At 37.9% G+C, this 18,002-nt stretch overlaps 1 protein-coding gene and 1 long non-coding RNA gene across 3 annotated transcripts; one reads left to right on the top strand and one right to left on the bottom strand.

The window, feature by feature from the left end:
- Positions 1-4,197: 4,197 nt before the first annotated feature.
- Positions 4,198-9,510, bottom strand: LOC104111333 (probable protein phosphatase 2C 52). Of its 2 annotated transcripts, none has more exons than XM_009621010.4 (6): positions 9,372-9,510; positions 7,798-8,281; positions 7,287-7,631; positions 7,081-7,198; positions 6,774-6,997; positions 4,198-4,746 (listed from the first exon to the last, which is right to left on the bottom strand). In XM_009621010.4, exons 2-6 carry the CDS (start codon positions 8,056-8,058, stop codon positions 4,276-4,278), a joined length of 1,419 nt encoding a protein of 472 aa, XP_009619305.1. In that variant the 5' UTR covers positions 8,059-8,281; positions 9,372-9,510; the 3' UTR covers positions 4,198-4,275. The 2 variants fall into 2 exon arrangements, with proteins under 2 accessions (XP_009619305.1, XP_009619304.1); XM_009621009.4 differs by lacking the exon at positions 9,372-9,510 and adding an exon at positions 8,644-8,801.
- On the top strand, positions 7,566-7,942 carry LOC138896443 (uncharacterized). The gene is made up of 2 exons (XR_011409582.1): positions 7,566-7,684; positions 7,772-7,942. It is a non-coding gene; the product is annotated as an uncharacterized lncRNA (long non-coding RNA).
- Positions 9,511-18,002: the final 8,492 nt, after the last annotated feature.

The raw sequence follows: 18,002 nt of genomic DNA, 5'->3' as shown, positions 1-18,002 counted from the left end.
CAGCCAAAAGCTCTAAGATTTGAGTATGTAGGGAATTTGTTATATAAGATCTCATAGGGACTCTTGTCCTTTAACACACTATAAGGAAACTTATTTATCAAGTAGGTGGCTGTGAGTATGCAGTCTCCCCAAAATCTAAGAGGGAGACCAGATTGGAAAAGAAGAGCTCTAGCAGTTTCTAAAAGATGTCTGTGTTTCCTTTCCACAACTCCATTTTGTTGTGGAGTGTGAGGATATGTTGTCTGATGCAATATCCCTTTCTCAGAAAATTTTTTTGATCCAAGAGTGTTGGATCCCACCTCCAAGGCATTATCACTTCTTACATGTTGAACTTTCAATTGGAATTGAGTTTCAGTCATAGCAATGAAGGCTTTTAAGATGTCAAAAGCATTGCTTTTGGCTCCCATTAGGTGGGTCCAGGTGGCTCTTGAAAAGTCATCAACAATGGTCATAAAATATTTGGAGCCAGTATAGGTAGGAGAGTGATATGGACCCCAGGTGTCAATGTGGATCAACTGAAAAGGCCTTGTGGATTGTATACTACTATCAGGAAATGGTAATCTTGTTTGTCTGGCTAGTGGACATATTGGGCAAGAAAAAGATTGTTTGGAAGATAACTATGAACCAAGCATAGAGATATGTTTCATTCTAGAAAAAGGAATATGCCCAAGCCTATAATGCCAAACCACATCCATTTTATTGATATTATTCAGAATTGCATCAGTATTTACATGTGTTTCATCAGCATCAGCAACATTGACATTCTTTACATTTGCTTGTATCTCAGGAAAAACACAAACAGGGGAAATAACAGGGGGAATAACAGGGGAAGTAATACTAGAAGAGTAATTGGATGTAGTATTGGGAGAAGCAACATGAGGAAGTAGGAGCTTATAGAGATTGTGGTCCAGTTTACTAAGAACCAGAGGCATCTTCAGAGAAGGGGCATGTATAGCACAAAGAATTCTGGTAAATAGAACAATCTTATTGTATTGTTCTAACAACTTATGAACTGAAATTAGATTGTATTGAAAAGAAGGAACATAAAGAATATGATGAATTGTGAAATTTGAAAATAAGGTCAAAGATCCTACTAAATGAACTTTGACTTTGTAACCATTTAGTAGAGAAACTAGACAAGGCATAGGTAGTGTTTTCAGATTAAAAAGTAAATCCTTATGAGAAGTCATGTGGTCAAAAGCTCCAAAGTTTATTATCCAAACAAAACTATCTACTTGTGAAAGCATGCATGACTTGAGCAGAATACTTTCTGATAACAGCTTACCAGCAAAGTTAGCAGAAGCCATCAGAGTGGGAGTAGAGGAGGAATCAGCAGATACATGAGATTGTTGTAGTAATATCATCAGCTGGGAGAATTGACCTTGTGTTAAACCAGGAACCATTGAAACATTACTAGATTCAGATGACTTGACAGAATCAGGAACCATACTAGAATCCACATTAGTAGGAGGGCAAGGAGAGTTCACTTCAACATGAGCTGCAGTTTTCCTACTGCCAGGCCCTTTTGTGAACTTAAAATTTGAAGGATACCCATGTAGCTTGTAGCACTTGTCAATGGTGTGACCTGGTTTCTTACAATATTTGCATGTTAGGGCTCTTTGAGTATCAAAATTGACTCTGTAAGGAAAACCTTGCTTAGACACCCCCAGCATTGAAAGAGGCAGATGTAGGGAGAAACTAAGGAGAAGTAGAAACCTGCCTCTACTTCTCATCTAACAACAATATACTGTAGACAGTGCTCACAGATGGAAAATGCTTAATCATGAATATATTGCTTCTAGTTTGCACATATATATCATTGAGACCTATCAAAAATTGATACACCTTTTGAACATCATCATCTTTCTGATAATCAGATTTGAACCCACAATTGCTACAGGACCTGACTATACTGATTCACAAGGCATCAATTTCATCCCACAATTGCTTAATTTTGTTGAACTATGAAGCAATATCAAGTGATCCTTGTGAGATGTGAGCAAGTTATTTCTTAAGCTCAAATACCCTTGCAGCATCTGCTTGATCATATCTTTCCTCCAACTCACTCCAAATATCTTTGGCAAGTTCAGAGTACTCAACACTACGAGCAATGTCTTTGGACAGGGAGTTGGTTAACCAAGAGACGACCAAATCATTACACCTCTGCAACTGTCTCGCCAAGGGAGAACTGTCAGGAGGCTTAACTGAAGATCCATTAATGAAATCCAGTTTATTTCTAACAGACAAGGCCACAAGGATGGTTCGTCTCCAACTCCCATACCCAGTACCATCAAAAGGGTACAGAAACTAAAGAAGACCTTAAAACATCAGACGGATGCACATAAAAGGAATGACATGGATGCGTATAATCATCCTCATGAAAAACTTAACGAGAAGTATTAGAACGAACAGTTAGTAACGCAAATGTGGAATCATCATTCGGCATTTTGTACACAATTAATGAGGAAAAGATACGCACACAAACAAACAATGAGGAGAGATAACTAAGGTTACCAAATTTCCTTCGTGACCGGAAGGAACAACGGCCTTGTAAAACAAAATCAGTGGCAAGGACGAGCAAACCCTAGCTGAATGAGCAGTTTCAGAAATCACCAAACCCTAGGTTGAGAAAGACGCCTCAGATAATATCAAAATAAGTTCGATCAATCAACAGTCGTCGTCAACACCGGAAAAACTCAAAACAGTGATGAAAAACTCGTCGGAAAAGCTCAGAATCGCGAAGAAGCAGCGAAACCTCAAAACTCCAATGAAAATGTGTGAGGGTAACATCGGACGAGAGGTAATTACCCAATCTATCCAGATCTGGGCTCTGATACCATGTTAAAACTTGATTGACGGGCAAAATCACTGAAGATTATTTGAGTTCATAGTGAGTTCAGAGAGAGAGACGGAAGCTTCTAGGTTTTCTATTTTGCTCAAAAGTCCGAAAATAAAAATCTAGCCTTACAAAATATTTTGTTCCTCCTATCTATAAGTGGGTCAGTCCACTAATTACACTACAGACTAAAATAAATACAATATGGGCTTCTGGGCCCAATAGTAAAAAAAAGAAATTAGCCCAATTGGTTAAGTGATATCATTTTCTTGTATCATCCTTACACCTCCTTGGGCACTCTGTCTCATTTTCCTTTCCCCTAAAAATCAAACGCCAAACTTTTACACCCAAAGTGGAACCAACCAAAAGTTGGTTCTTTTTGTGTAAGGATTTAATGTCTACACTTCTAGGTTCATTTCTTGAATGTCTTAGTTTTCTTGTGACGTGTTTTATTGCCACAACACAATTAGCTAAGAGGGATATATAGAGGATACTCAATGATCAAGAAAAATCAGATCTTCGGAGTCGTTTTAAAAGGGGACCATTGGACAAATATGTCAATTCTCGTAACACATCTTTGAATACAAATATCGAACACTAATACTGTCTAATCATTTGCATTAATGAGGACCTGACACGTTAAAGATAATTATAAAGGTATATGATAATGATATGGGATAAATAATTGCCTATCACTATAGGAATTATGTTTTTTGCCTGCTTTGTTAATTTGAAATATGATAAAAGCAACATAATGAAATGAAGATGTTCCACAAGTTGTGAACCCCACCACATGCAAGGCTCTTATGCAGCCTCATTTATTTATTGTGAAAGAGACTAATAGCCTATTTGGTCAAAACAAATTTAGGTCATATGTGTGTTGTTTTTTTTCAAAAATTGAGGTGTTTGGCCAAGTTTTTTTTAAAAAAAAAAAAAAAAATCAGAAGAAACAGAAGTTGTTTTTGAGAAGAAAAAAAAAAATAACTTCTCTCCAAAAGTACCTTTGAGAAAAATACACTTAGAAATAATTTTTAAAAACTTAGCCAAACACTGATTACTTCTCAAAAGTGATTTTTAAATTAATTAATCAAACACAAACTGCTTATCACCAAAAATACTTTAAAAAAAATATTTTTCAAAATAAACTGATTTTAGAAGCTTGGCCAAACATGCTATAAAATCATATATGAGGGGCTAAAATTTGTGGCACGCTAAAAAATTAAAGAATACACAAACAATTTTTATGATATATCACCCTTGGCATGATAATATCTTAAAGAAAATTAGACTTTACAGTTAGACCTTAACTGAGTGCATAAACCAAACCCCAAATGCATCATAAACGTAACAGACTAAGATGCTGCAGCAAAATTATATATCCTTACACTTTAATAAACGAATTTATATTACATTACAACAAATATAATTGAATTAAAAGGTTAGGGTCTAGGCCTCTCTTCAGAAAATCTTGGAAGCTGAACGAGGGAGTTTACCCGAGTGACACCTTCTAATCCTGACCAGTTCTCATCTTCAGTTGCCACGGTTTCTTGATTTGCTTCTGCTTCTGCTACAATTCGTTTGTAGGCGCTGTTCTCTTCAGCTGATCTGACGGTAAAGTTTCTCTGAAGAGATGGCTCGGAATTCTGTCCATCCTCTGATTCTACAGCATTACCAGAATGGTTGCTCTGAAGTGTAGCAGAAGAGAAACATTGGTCTTCGTTGTCAGATTCAACGTCCATTTTCCCGTCCAAGAATAGGCACACAACTGCACAATCATCCATCTTTGATGTTGGATATTTGGTTTTCCATTCGCGTGCAGCGGAGTCGACCAGGATTCTGGCAGCTGACGCTCGTGTAGGGGCTGATGACACTATCTCAACCACTTCCTCGTTACTCAAGACGTCCCAAACCTGCAGCCATATAAATCTTCAACTCAGAAACAGTAAATGAGGCCAAAACCTCAGATTTTTAAGTATTGCATAGTACTTTAATGCATTTTTCTAAACGCTAGCTTTTGCCGGGGAACTCTTTTTAATTGGATCACCAGTCCTAGCATGGACCAGATACTGGATCACAGCTTGGTTCAGGTTCATCTTTAATGAAAGCCCCAGAGAGGAGCACTATTAGATAAGGATTGGAGAGTAACCAGAAAATCACTTTGACAAGAAGCAACATATGACCAAGATGAAAGCAGATCACATATATTCTAGGATCGAAAAGCTCTATACAGTAGTCTAATTGAAAGAACTTCAAATGAAGAAAAAAAGAGAGCAAGAAAGCCTTCATTCAAGAATAGTGCAGGAAATATAAATGCCAACAGGAATCACTAAGGAAATTTTCCGACCATGTTCTGTTTACTTCAACTAAAGAATAAGAAAAAGTCTGTACTGAAACAAGACATTGCTTAAGGAAGCAGTAGAGTAGAGTTCCAATAAGGAAGGATCGTCTTTCCAGATCTTCTCTAGTAATCAGAAATTCCTGTTCATATTTTCCAATCTAGACTGCAGTGAAGTTAAAAAGTTATTTCATATATTTCATCCAGTAACCAGAATCAAGAAAGCCATATTAGAACTCTCGTTGAGTACAATATCCATTAGGTCAATGGAAAAGCTATGTCTATGTCATCACTCATCAGAACTCGGCATTGCCAGGTATAAAAGGAATTCGCATAATCATGTCATTAGCAATTAAGGAAATAAAGGGATCTTTATAATTTCAGGATGGGAAAATCATGCCCAAAAAGACAATTGTCTGGAGATTTATATCAGGAGATAGAGTTCCAGGATTGAGATGGAAACAGAATCAACCACTTCGCGGAAAAGGAAGTTATAGAAATTCAACAAGCTCACTTTTAGTTTCCTTACAGGAATTTCAAGAAGACCATAAAGTATACCAAAGTAGGTCGTGTGTAATAGAATTATTTTCTACTTTTGGAAACCAAAATTGCGAAGGATTTATCTAAAGATTCTTAATATATGATGCAATTCAAAAGCTCCTTTGTCTCCAGCAGCAGGAGCAGTCTTTTATCCAGAATAAACTCTACAGCTGTCAAATATCCGCAAAAATATTACTAGCAGTTAAGCCAAGTGCACTCTTTACAGTCTTAGCAAGGCAGATGCTAAAACTAATCACAGGTCCTTCCGCCAATCGGGCTGAATGTTAATACCTCGTGCAAAATCTAGCAGATTTTAAGGACCAGCTTCTCCCCTTTCTTCCACCAAACCAGAAAGCCCCAGAATAGACCGCCTATCGAAACAGGATGAGCTAATACCTTTCAAAGTACACAGGTGACTATCACCTATGAGGAGTCTAGACACATTTAATTAAAGAAAATCAGACTCCTTTCCTCTAAATACAGGATATGAACGTCTGTCCAACATGCGGATTCGCATACAACCTAAATGCTTCTTTCTTCCGCCAAAATAGAAAGGTATTGACTAGCCAACCTAACTTGAACAGTCACCTAATACCTTTATACCATACTAACAAAAGAAAGCCACTTCACAATGAATCATAAAATTTAGAAGAATGACAACTGAATGTGGTAGCAACATTGGTAACAATTGCTGGGACTTAAACTCTGAATGCCCAACTGATAGAGGAAGTTCAATAGGCTAGATTATATATGCTGAATCATCTTTTCCATTTGGATGCTCACTTTTAGGAGATGAATTGTCTATATTATATTTCAAAGTTACCTCTTTTCTCCAGATCATTACAGGTGGCATTTCAAACAAGTCAAAAAAATCTGAGATACACAAAGTTTGTCACAATCATCAAAATACAACTGCAAATAACAGGGTAGGTAGATGGTTACAGAAATCTTATTAGAATTTAATAAAACTTGACATGCTTAATTTGAGTTTGAATTAAACTACTTCGACAAAATGATATCTAAGTTAGCAAACTATATAAAGATTTCGAGACGGCTACATACCCCATCAGAAGCTAGAACAATGAACTTGTCCCTTTCGGTAAGAGTACGGTGAGAAAATTCTGGAACAGAAATCACACCATATTCCTTCAAGCAGAAATCCCCAAATGCCCGAGCCATTGCTAAACCAGGGGCATCATCAAATGGCAGCCACACTCTCTGCACCTCAGGCTCATCTTGCAATGCAAAAACCCGACCTTTACATCGTTTTATCCTCTCAGCTTCCTCTGGCACAAAGAACACTACATCAACAAAGAGAATCCAGAGAGAGATCACATACCATAAAAGATTGGCTATCATATAGACATACTTGGTAAATCGGGCTTCAGATCAACAGTCAATTGAACTGCTATCATTGAATCATTATTGTCCTTTGATGCCAAGATTGCCCGAGAATCACCAATATAGCCCATAAACAGGTTTGCACCCTTGTGACACAAAATATTAAAAAGAAGCTTAGAAGAAAAGAGAATGAAAGAAACTCCATGGACAATCAAACCAAATGCAACTGGTTACCTGTTTCACCAGAGTAATGGCCGTGCTCCCACTGCAAAAGCAATCTAAATTAGGGTGGGATCTTAGTTCTTTATCCATGGCCTTGTATGATTTAAGGAAAGCTTCTCTCCACAAGTTATCCACTTTATCCTCCATCCCTTCATCCTTATCAGGATCCACCACATCCAACTTTGGATTACCATTGCAGCAATTCGCAGTAGAACCATTACGTTTCGAGTCAAATGATTGCAAAAATGATGATAGCTTCAAGGGCAGTGCATCCCTTACTTTGCGAGCAACAAGATGGCCATGTGGACCATGGCCATCAAATACCCCACAAAAGGTCACATCTTCAGCCATGAAATCCTGTCCAAAAAAAAAATCAATCTAACATAATTCACTCGAAAGACACAAGAGTAGTTCTAGTCACTAGTTGCTCGGACTCTCCGAAAATGTTACCGGGTACGTGTCGTGCGGCAATATTTTGGAGAGTCCGCGCAACATAGGTTCTAGACAAGCGAGAAGGACTTACTTCCCACACAATCATGGCATCCTGGTTTATGCCTTTACGTCCCTGTTGGGTGAATATGCAAGAAGTCCGGCTCTTTCCATTTTTGAATATCCGATTAGGTATTGAAGACAAATGTTGCAATGTAGTGACAGGATCGGAAAAAGTTCTTCTAATCCTCTTTCGAGTAAACATCCTTATTCCCAAACATTCAGGGGAAACTCTTTCTCCGTTGCTCCTGCTACTACAACTACTCCGGCTACTGGTAGAAACACAACCCCCCATTTTCTCAGACCCACAAACAGACCATCAGACCCACAACAAAAGAAACGTTCTGGATCTCACCACGTTCATGGATCAGATTGTATCACCTAAGCAAAAAACTGTCGAACTCGCAAGCATCCAACGCAGCAAACAGCGATTCCACTTATTATAGAAAACAATGTTCTGTTTTATCTTGGTCAAAGTATTGCCACTGAACAAGACGTGAACTGATAAACGAGCACAGCTAAACAACAGAAGAAGAGATTAATTAATGTAATAGTTTATTCAATACTAGTACATAACAAGATGGATATGGCTGCAAATATGGAAACTAGACTAACCAACCAACACATAGATTAAAAGATTTTGCATGTGAATCAATGAATATACTAATATAAACATCAAGCTGTCTTAAGCTTTCGTCATTCAATGGGAATCTCAAATTATACAAATCAAAATTTGAGAGATTTTATGCACCCTTAATCCTCAAATAAACAAATAAAGCTAAGAAGACAGAAAAACAGGATATTCTGGGAAACATAATAAAAAACAAACAATAACAGGAAACGAGGTAGCATTAATAGTTGTCAAAGCTTGATTTATTACCCAGAAATCTTTTAATCTGTCACCATGTTCACAAAATCAGAACTTATCCACAAAAGCCTAAGCTTTGGTAGTAAGTAAAGAGAAGATATTTATCAGAATCCAAGTTCCAAAATTGTTATTTTTTAGAGATCTTATAGAGAGAGAAGGATAAGAGAAGTAAAGTTTTAATGGGTGGATTTGTAGCATAAATATACTGTAAAAGAAAACAAAGAAGAAAGATTCTAAAGAAACCTGAAAAAGAAAAGTTACTGCACACAAATGTCAAAAAGTTTCAACCTTTCACACAAATGTCAAATTTTCAGTCTTTTCCAGTTCTGATAAAATTCGAATTTTCGCACTACATAGTGGACCAGACACAATAAAGTAAAAGAGTTTGAACAAAGTGGTAGATTTGTCGACATAAAATCTTTATACGTAATCCCAAAAGCAAAACAGCATTAGATCAACGCATTATCACTTGGAAAAGTAAGAAAACTGAAAAATAATTCATAGGAGAATTTAAGTTTGAAAGTGAAGAAAAATATTTAAAAAGAAAAAAATAAAACCTTTTTCAAGCCATTAAAACCCAAGTGTTAGAAATTATCAAGAACACGAAATGCAAATTGTGGGAAAGTAGTAAACAGAGGAAAAAGAAGGCTAAAACAAGGGACTTTCTTGAAAAAGTTCAGATTTTTGAACATTTCAAAAGCCAAAGAGATTTACAAATGGAGAGCTGGTTAAAATGGTACCTTCAACTTGATTTCCTGATATTCAAGTTTTGTGAGAGATGGGATCAAGAATGTGCCATTATAAGTGAACTACTCTCTTTTTCAAGCTTGTAACTATTTGTTTAAGGAAAAGAAAAGGAGAAATGGAGAGTGAGAAGAGAAGTATGGGAATAGATAGGAGTTGGCTGCAATTAATTGCAAAAGCATGAAAAAGGAAGCCCTGAAGAGAAGAGGGGTGGGTTCATTTTTTCTTGGGGCTATTCCTATTTGGGAAGAAAAGGTAGAAAGGAAATCCTGAGCGTTGTGGTCTGGGATGGCCGAGTGAGGCCATGTCCTCGGGGAACGGGGGTGGGGCGGGAGGTAGGGGAGGGTTTAGGGGTGGGCGGGAGGCAAGGGAGGTATAGGGAGCAAGGGTGCATGTAGGTTGAGAATTGGGTCATGTAATGTAGGTACATTGACGGGTAAATCTATAGAGTTGGCGAAAATCCTCCAGAAGAGTAGGGTCAATATAGCGTGTGTCCAGGAGACAAGGTAGATAGAGTCGAGGGCAAGGGACGCAACGGGTATAAACTTTGATACTCAGGAGTCCAGAAAGATAAGAATGGAGTGGGCATCTTAGTGGATAGGGAACTTAGAGAGTCTGTGGTTGAAATTAGACGAGTGAATGATAGATTGATGATTATTAAGTTGGTAGTTGCAGAGTGCACCCTAAACGTCATTAGCACTTATGCGCCGCATGTCGGCCTAGATGAGGAGGTTAAACGGTGCTTCTGGGAAGGATTAGATGAGATTGTGCGCCAGGTTCCGCCTGTTGAGAAGTTATTCATATGAGGGGATTTCAATGGGCATATTGGGTCGACCGTATATAGATATGGCGAGGTGCACGGAGGTTTCGATTTTGGGGAAAGGAACGGAGGAGGTACATCGTTGTTGGACTTCGCTAAGGCTTTTGGGTTGGTGATTGCGAACTCTAGCTTTCAGAAGAGAGGGGGGCATTTGGTTACTTTTCAAAATGCGGTGGCGAAGACTCAGATTGACTATCTTCTCCTCAGGAGGTGTGACAGAGGGTTGTGCAAGGATTGCAAGGTGATTCCGGGTAAGATACTCGCGACGCAACATAGGCTCTTGGTGATGGACGTTAGTATTATGTTAAAGAGGAGGAAAAGGTCTACCCAAGAAAGATCGAGAATCAGGTGGGGAGCCTTAACTAAGGATAAAGCCCAAGCGTTGGAGGGGCGGTTGTCGGCTATGGGAGCTTGGAGGAGCAGTGATGACGCGAGCATTATGTGGTCAGCGACAGCAAACTGTATTAGGGAGGCTGCGAGAGAGGTGTTAGGGGTCTCGACGGGTGTCTCTGGTGGGCACAAAGGAGACTGGTGGTGGAATAAAGTCGTCCAAGGTAAAGTGGAAGCAAAGAAGGCGGCGTACCTGAAGTTAGTGGGGAGCATAGGTGAGGAGGAGAGGTGAGCGTGCATGGAGAGGTATAAGGCAGCTAGGAAGGAGGCTAAGCTGGCGGTCAGGGAGGCTAAGACTGCGGCTTATGATCGTATGTACGAGGAATTGGGGAAAAAAGGTGGGGAGAAGAAGTTATTCCGGCTGGCCAAGTTGAGAGAGGGGAAGGCTCGGGATTTGGACCAAGTGAGATGCATCAAGGACGAAGATGGTAGAGTACTGATGGAAGATGCCCAGATTAAAAGGAGATGGCAAACTTACTTTCATAAACTTGTGAATAAAGAAGGGGATCAGGATATTGTGCTAGGCGAATTGGAGCATTCCGAGAGTCACCGTGACTTTGGGTACTGCAGGCGTATCAAGGTTGAGGAGGTCGTGGGAGCTACGCGTAAGATGAGTAGGGGCAGAGCGACTGGGCCAGACGAGATTCCGATGGAATTTTGGAAGTTTGTGGGGAGAGCAGGTTTGGAGTAGTTGACTAGGTTATTTAATATTATTTTTAAGGTGAAAAGGATGTCGGATGAGTGGAGGTGGAGTATGGTGGTTCCATTATATGATAACAAAGGTGATATCCAGAGTTGTAACAATTATAAGGGTATCAAATTACTGAGTCATACAATGAAAGTGTGGGAGAGGGTGGTTGAAGCGAGGGTGAGGATTACAGTGTCTGTATCCGACAACCAGTTCGGGTTCATACCGGGTCGTGCGACTACAGAAGCTATATACCTTGTTAGAAGGTTGGTGGAACTGTACAGAGAGAGGAAGAAGGATTAGCACATGGTGTTTATTGACCTAGGGAAAGCGTCTGACAAGGTTCCTAGAGAAGTTGTCTGGAGATGCCTGGAGGTAAAAGGTGTATCGGCTCCCTATATTATGGCGATTAATGACATGTATGATGGGGCTAAGACTCGAGTTAGGATAGTAGGAGGCGACTCTGAGCATTTTTCGGTTGTAATGGGGTTACACCAAGGTTCTGCGCTCAGTCCGTTCTTATTCGCCCTGGTGATGGACGCGCTAACATACCATATTCAAGGGGATGTGCCATGGTGCATGCTATTCATCGATGACATAGTTCTGATTGATGAGTCGCGAGCCGGTGTTAACGAGAGGCTGGAGGTTTGGAGATAGGATCTTGAGTCTAAGGGTTTCAAGCTGAGCAGGACGAAGACGGAATACCTGGAGTGTAAGTTTAGCGTTGAGCCAAGGGAAGTGGGCGTGGATGTGAGGCTTGATTCGCAGTTTATCGAGTAGAGGTAGCTTCAAGTACCTTGGTTCGGTTATCCAGAGGGGAGGGGAGATCGACGAGGATGTCACCCACCGTATTAGGGTAGGATGGATGAAGTGGAGGTTAGCATCTGGAGTCCTGTGTGACAAGAGAGTGTCACCGATACTCAAAGGTAAGTTCTATAAAGCGGTGGTTAGACCAGCCATGATGTATGGGGCTGAGTGTTGGCCCGTTAAAAACTCACATATCCAGAAGATGAAAGTAGCAGAAATGAGGATGTTGCGGTGGATGTGCATGCACACTATGATAGATAAGATTAGGAATGATGATATTCGGGAGAAGGTGCACGTGGCTCCCATTGATGACAAGATGCGGGAAGCGAGACTTAGATGGTTCGGACATGTTCAAAGGAGAAGCCCAGATGCTCCGGTACGGAGGTGTGAGCGGCTGGTGATGAAGGGCACGAGAAGAGGTAGAGAGCGGCCTAAGAAGTATTGGGGAGAGGTGATCAGGCAGGATATGGCGAGGGTCCAGATTTCCGAGGACATACTACTTGATAGGAAGATGTGGAGGTCGAGTATTAGGGCTATAGGTTAGGAGATAGTTGAGTCGTGCCTTACTTCATACTATTGTGGGACTAGCCATGTAGGGGTTTTGTCTAAGATAGCTAGTGGCAATGTTGTGTCTTACTATTTCGCTTTTCAGTGAAGGTCCTATTTACTAGCTATTGCTTTTGCTTTGCATCTTTCTTCTAGATTTTATGGTGTTCTTATTTTTCTTATGATTGTTGTGGTGATACTAATATTGTCTCCCTTTGCTTTGCATCTTTCTTCTGGATTTCATGGTGTTGCTTTTTTTTTTTACGATTGCTGTTGTGATACTAATATTGTCTCCTTATTGTCCTTTTATTTTTTTGAGTCGAGTGTCTTTCGGAAACAACCTCTCTACTCCTTCGGGGTTGTTGTTGTTGTTGTTGTTGTTGTTGTTGTTGTTGTTGTTGTGTTAGGCTGTATATATATAACTACTGGACTAGAGTTTAAGGACCCGTTTGGCCATAGATTTTGCCAAAATAAACTTGAGTTTTATTTGGCAAACACATATTTAGCCATAGATTTTGCCTACATTTTGGCCAAATCCCAAATCCCAAAACCTGGGCCAAAATATCACTATTATATTTTTTTAAAAATTATCCCAAAATTTTATATTTTATAAAAGAGCCCACTATTTATTATTTTGTAACGATGTTGTTTCGTATTCTAGGTCATCTGATAGTGTATCATGTAGTTCATTATAAAAATAATAATTTTGTATCAAATTTATTTATGTTCAGGACTATAGTTTGCAATAATATAATGAATTTTATTGATAATGATACTGTTAGGTATTTATGATAGTTTTTAAAACTTGTGGGTATAAGTCATGCTTCATGTTTTTTCAAACCAAACTTCACCCAAAATAAATGTCCAAACACATTTTCATCTTCAAATCAAATTTTATCCAAATTAAATTTTTTAAAATAAATCTGGGAATCTACGGCGAAACGTTGTGGCTAAACGTTGTGGCTAAAGAGTGTAGAGATAGGCTACTTTGATTACACACGCCCCAACCAAATGATGGAAGTTTGAGATGTCAGTCGTACGCTTATTTCTTTAAGGATTCAAGTTATATATGATGTACTAGTAAATATTTTCTCAATTACATTATTAATTACATGTATTTATTAAAATATAAAACTTTATTTGTGTTTACTGTTTAAATAAAGTGATTATATAAATAATTTTTTATTATTCTTGCTTAAAGTAAAACTATTTTACCGGAAAATTATGTTGAGCATATAAGTAAGAAAATCAGTGTATATTCCTTTACCCAATGAAAATTCTAGTTTAGTAGTAAAGGTGATTCATTTTAAATTATTTTATTTTAAATTATAAATTTGATCTAATTTATTAAATAGGAGTATTGTTTTTTATAAATAAAAGAAACATATTTTTGAACTTTTCTAAATTTAGGTAAGATATCTTGCAAAAATGGAAAAAAACTCCGCTGGGGAGTAAGTTTGACTCATCATGCAAACTTGTGGAACAAAAGGTACATGAACATAACAAAGTGAGTCAAAATAGGTATCTTTATTTTCTAAGTAACTAAACATAAATGCGATATTATCTATTTATAGGGGCAGTTGTAATAATTTTAAGATCGTCAGGTCGACAGAAGATTTAAGCGCAGATAGATTAAAGTACAAAACATCTTTATAAATTATGCAAAATAAGGTCTGAAAAAGCAAGAAATTAGGTTATGATCATGAAAGACATGATGTATTAACTACCTTTTTTGCGCTTAATAGCCAAATTTATTAGGACATGGCTCCTCAGGACAAAACAAACCTAATACTTTGTCAATAAAAAAGTTTTTGCATTACTCGTTTTATTACATTATTAACTTATATTTAACTCCTGTCAGGTCTTGCAAATTATACTCAATAAGACGCAAGAAAACACCCAGGGGTCCATGTGGTTTAACTAAACCTTGTAATTGAAGCTATACCAAAACAGAATTTTGGCTGTTGGTATCTTAGAAGTCTAGAAATGTATCTATAAAATGCAAAATTACCAAAAATAAATTACTACGTAATTAAAATTATTATTAAAGTGTAAAGTAAGAGTTAATTTTAATTAAAAATAAAATTCTTGTACGTACCTCCATAAGTCTAAGTCATTACAGTTAAATTTTGTTGACAAAACAACGGCAATAATCAAGGATAATTTCTTCCGATATGTATAAACTTTGATGGAAAAAATTATTCTTTTTTTTTTTAAGGAAAGAATTATTTGATATTTGTATTGATTTAAATTAACATATACCCATAAAATCAACCGAGAAGCAAAGGTCAACTCAAGATAAATTGTGATTTCGTCGTTCCATGGAACAAATTGTATCATCATCTATAATTTAAAAATAAAATAGTTCTATTTATGTAAGATGCAGGAATGGTTGCACCCCCAAAATGTTTGATATAAAAAATCACGTAAATTTTGCTGACGAATCAATTGAATGGTAAGTGAAAGTGTGGCTAGAGGAGCAAACGTCAACTCAAAAGTTTACTTGCCGCTCAAATCAATCAATCAAATGGCAAGTGCTTGGCACGCGCAGCAGATGATGTGAGACCACAACAACAAATCATGATCCAGATAAGCACGCGATAGCCTACTACATAGTAGCTAAATTGGTGGGGTCAGATTACGTGGCATAAAGTCAATTAAATGAGTGGATACACCAAATGTAAAGTTGTAATTTCCCGGCTGGTCTAATCTCTTGTTTTGTGGTTCCTTGCATGGCCAATTTGTACCTGCAAACTTTCCTAAAAAATAAAAATAAAAAGCTTTTCAAAATCAAAACTGTCTTCTTGGTTTATCACTCGGTAATCAAAATACAGAGTCAAGAATCAAAGTATTATTTTTTTTGTACTCAAAGCACAAAAATAATTTAAAAAATCAATTAATAATCATTTTATATATAACGCATGGGTTGAATGCGTTATACTTTAACGACACGTTTGTCCGTTAAAGTATAACGCATGTCACTCATGCGCTATATTTGAATTTTACTGACCCACCAATAATTGAGGCTATAGTGCACGCATTTATAGCGCTACATATATAGCGTATATTATGAATGCGTTATACCCACGATTATTATACCTCGCATTATTTTTTTACTTATTTAAGGAGTTTCATTGTTTCGTTAAAAATCCATTCAAGATCTTCTACATCCCTTTTTATTTTCTTATACTCATTCCGAAATATTTGTTTGCTTAACTTTTTTTGCATAATGTCCGAAGAGCGAAAAATTAGGGTTGCATTATATTGGGAGGGGGGTGAGGTTGTCGTGGAGAATAACTCAGTACGCTATATTTGTTATCCACAATGTATTGTTAAGTTGCCACTTACAATGGAGTACGATGGATTGTTTCGTTGTTACGTAAAAAAATGAGTGTGAGAAAACGTTCGCTTAATATTAAAGTAACCGGAAGATATCCGTATTCTGTTACTCCGCAAGGGGTTGCTTGTTATGCTGAGTTTAACATCGAAGACGATGAAACTCTGACAGATTTTTTGAGGACTCCGGATAGACACCGAAAACTTCTTGTGACAGAAATGTTGGAAATGTACGTTCGCAATATTGAGGTTCCGAAAAATAGGGATAACCCTCAATCATCGGGTGGTTTTTTTGGAGCAGATTTATCCGAACAGGTTCCGTTTGAAAGAGTTTGGCCAGATTTAAACTTATCTCCACGGGAGAATGAGGAGTGAGGACATAATTTCTCCCCAAGTTTATATAATTCACAAGTCGAGTGGTAAATTTTAATTTTCTTTTGTATTACTATATTTTTTTATATGTATTATATTTGTATTAACACTCATATATTCCAAAGGGGGTACCGGCTATATATAAATTTTACAAGCTATGAACCAACGGACAGTTGGAATATGCCCAGTTTTGGTGTGTTGGATCATAGTGGTCCATCCGGAAGTTATCGGCAACAGGATAATGTGCATCATGGGATATCAACAGATTCTGATTTATAAGTTAAGTGATAAATTTTATATATAATGTTTGGATGAATTTGAGAAACTCATTATTTTATTGGTTGTGCAGTGAAAACGAGCAACTTGAAGGTCATGTCCTTACTCAATTGCCCGAAGACGATATATTTAATCAGGATCTGGCAGATGCACACAATCAGGAGGATGATAATGATTAAAGCAACAATGTTGATGAGTCTCAAGATGACACACCCTTCCCTGATGAGGGTGATGATGATGAGGATGAGAATGACCAACTTGATTTGCCGAGGGAGCATGATGCCACCAATGAGCATGCTCCAAATATGCAGACTCCACCTCCCATTAGACCCAGAGTGTACGAGTCACATGTGCCCTTTCATTCAAGGGGAATTCTGTACCTTGATTAGTTGCCTAGTATGCCAGATGTGGATGTCGTCATAAGGGATCTTGACAATATTCGGACAATAATGGGGGATGAATCTAGACCAACGGTGCTGTCAAAGAATATGTTTTTTGCTGATAAAGCGCGCCTAAGCAGGGCAGTGCGCATGTACAGCTTAAAAGAGTGTCGTGAGATCGTGGTTCATGAGTCATCTCCAGAAGTATACACGGTTATTTGTCATAGATGATTTCAAGGTTGTATATGGATGCTGTGTGCGAGAAAGTATAAAACAAATATGTGGATTGTAGTGAAATACATTGGCACCCACACGTGTGATATGGACTCATTAAGTGGGAATCATTTTAACTTGAATGTTGACTTGATTTCGCTTGTCTTGATTCCACACATTGAATCGTCTATAAGGTACAAGAGTAAAGAGTGTATAACATCTGTCCACCAGGTATACGGAAGTATAATTACCAAAAGAAAGGCATTTCTCGGGTGTAAATGTGCGTTCGAAATTGTTTATGGTAACTAGGATAAGTCATTTGCCGCTCTACCCAAGTAGATAGTTGCATTGCAATAATTTAACCCCGGGACTGTTGTTGAATGGAAGCTTGAGCGGAGTCCGGGAATATAAGAATTCATATTCATATTTGTGTTCTGGTCATTTAAACCAACCATTAATAGTTTTGTGCATTGTCGGCCGGTAGTATCCATAAACGACACTCATGTCTATGGAAAGTATGATGTAAAGTTGTTGATCACCGTTGCAATAGATAATAATGGAAGCAAATTTTCCCTCGCATTTGCTATTTGTGCCAATGAAATCCAAGAGACCTAGACATTATTTTTGAATCACTTGAAGGAGTATGTTGTCCGACATCGTTCAGGTATTTGTCTAATATATGATCAACATGGTGGTATTTTAAGTTCTATACAGAATTTGTGTGCATGGCAGGAACCGTATGCCTACCACTGTTACTTTGTTAGGCACTTGAAGGCCAACTTCTAGAGGGTTCATCCGA

Source organism: Nicotiana tomentosiformis, chromosome 7, assembly GCF_000390325.3.
Source record: "Nicotiana tomentosiformis chromosome 7, ASM39032v3, whole genome shotgun sequence".
Classification (NCBI taxonomy): Eukaryota; Viridiplantae; Streptophyta; class Magnoliopsida; order Solanales; family Solanaceae; genus Nicotiana; species Nicotiana tomentosiformis.
This window is presented reverse-complemented; position numbering and strand designations above follow the sequence as displayed.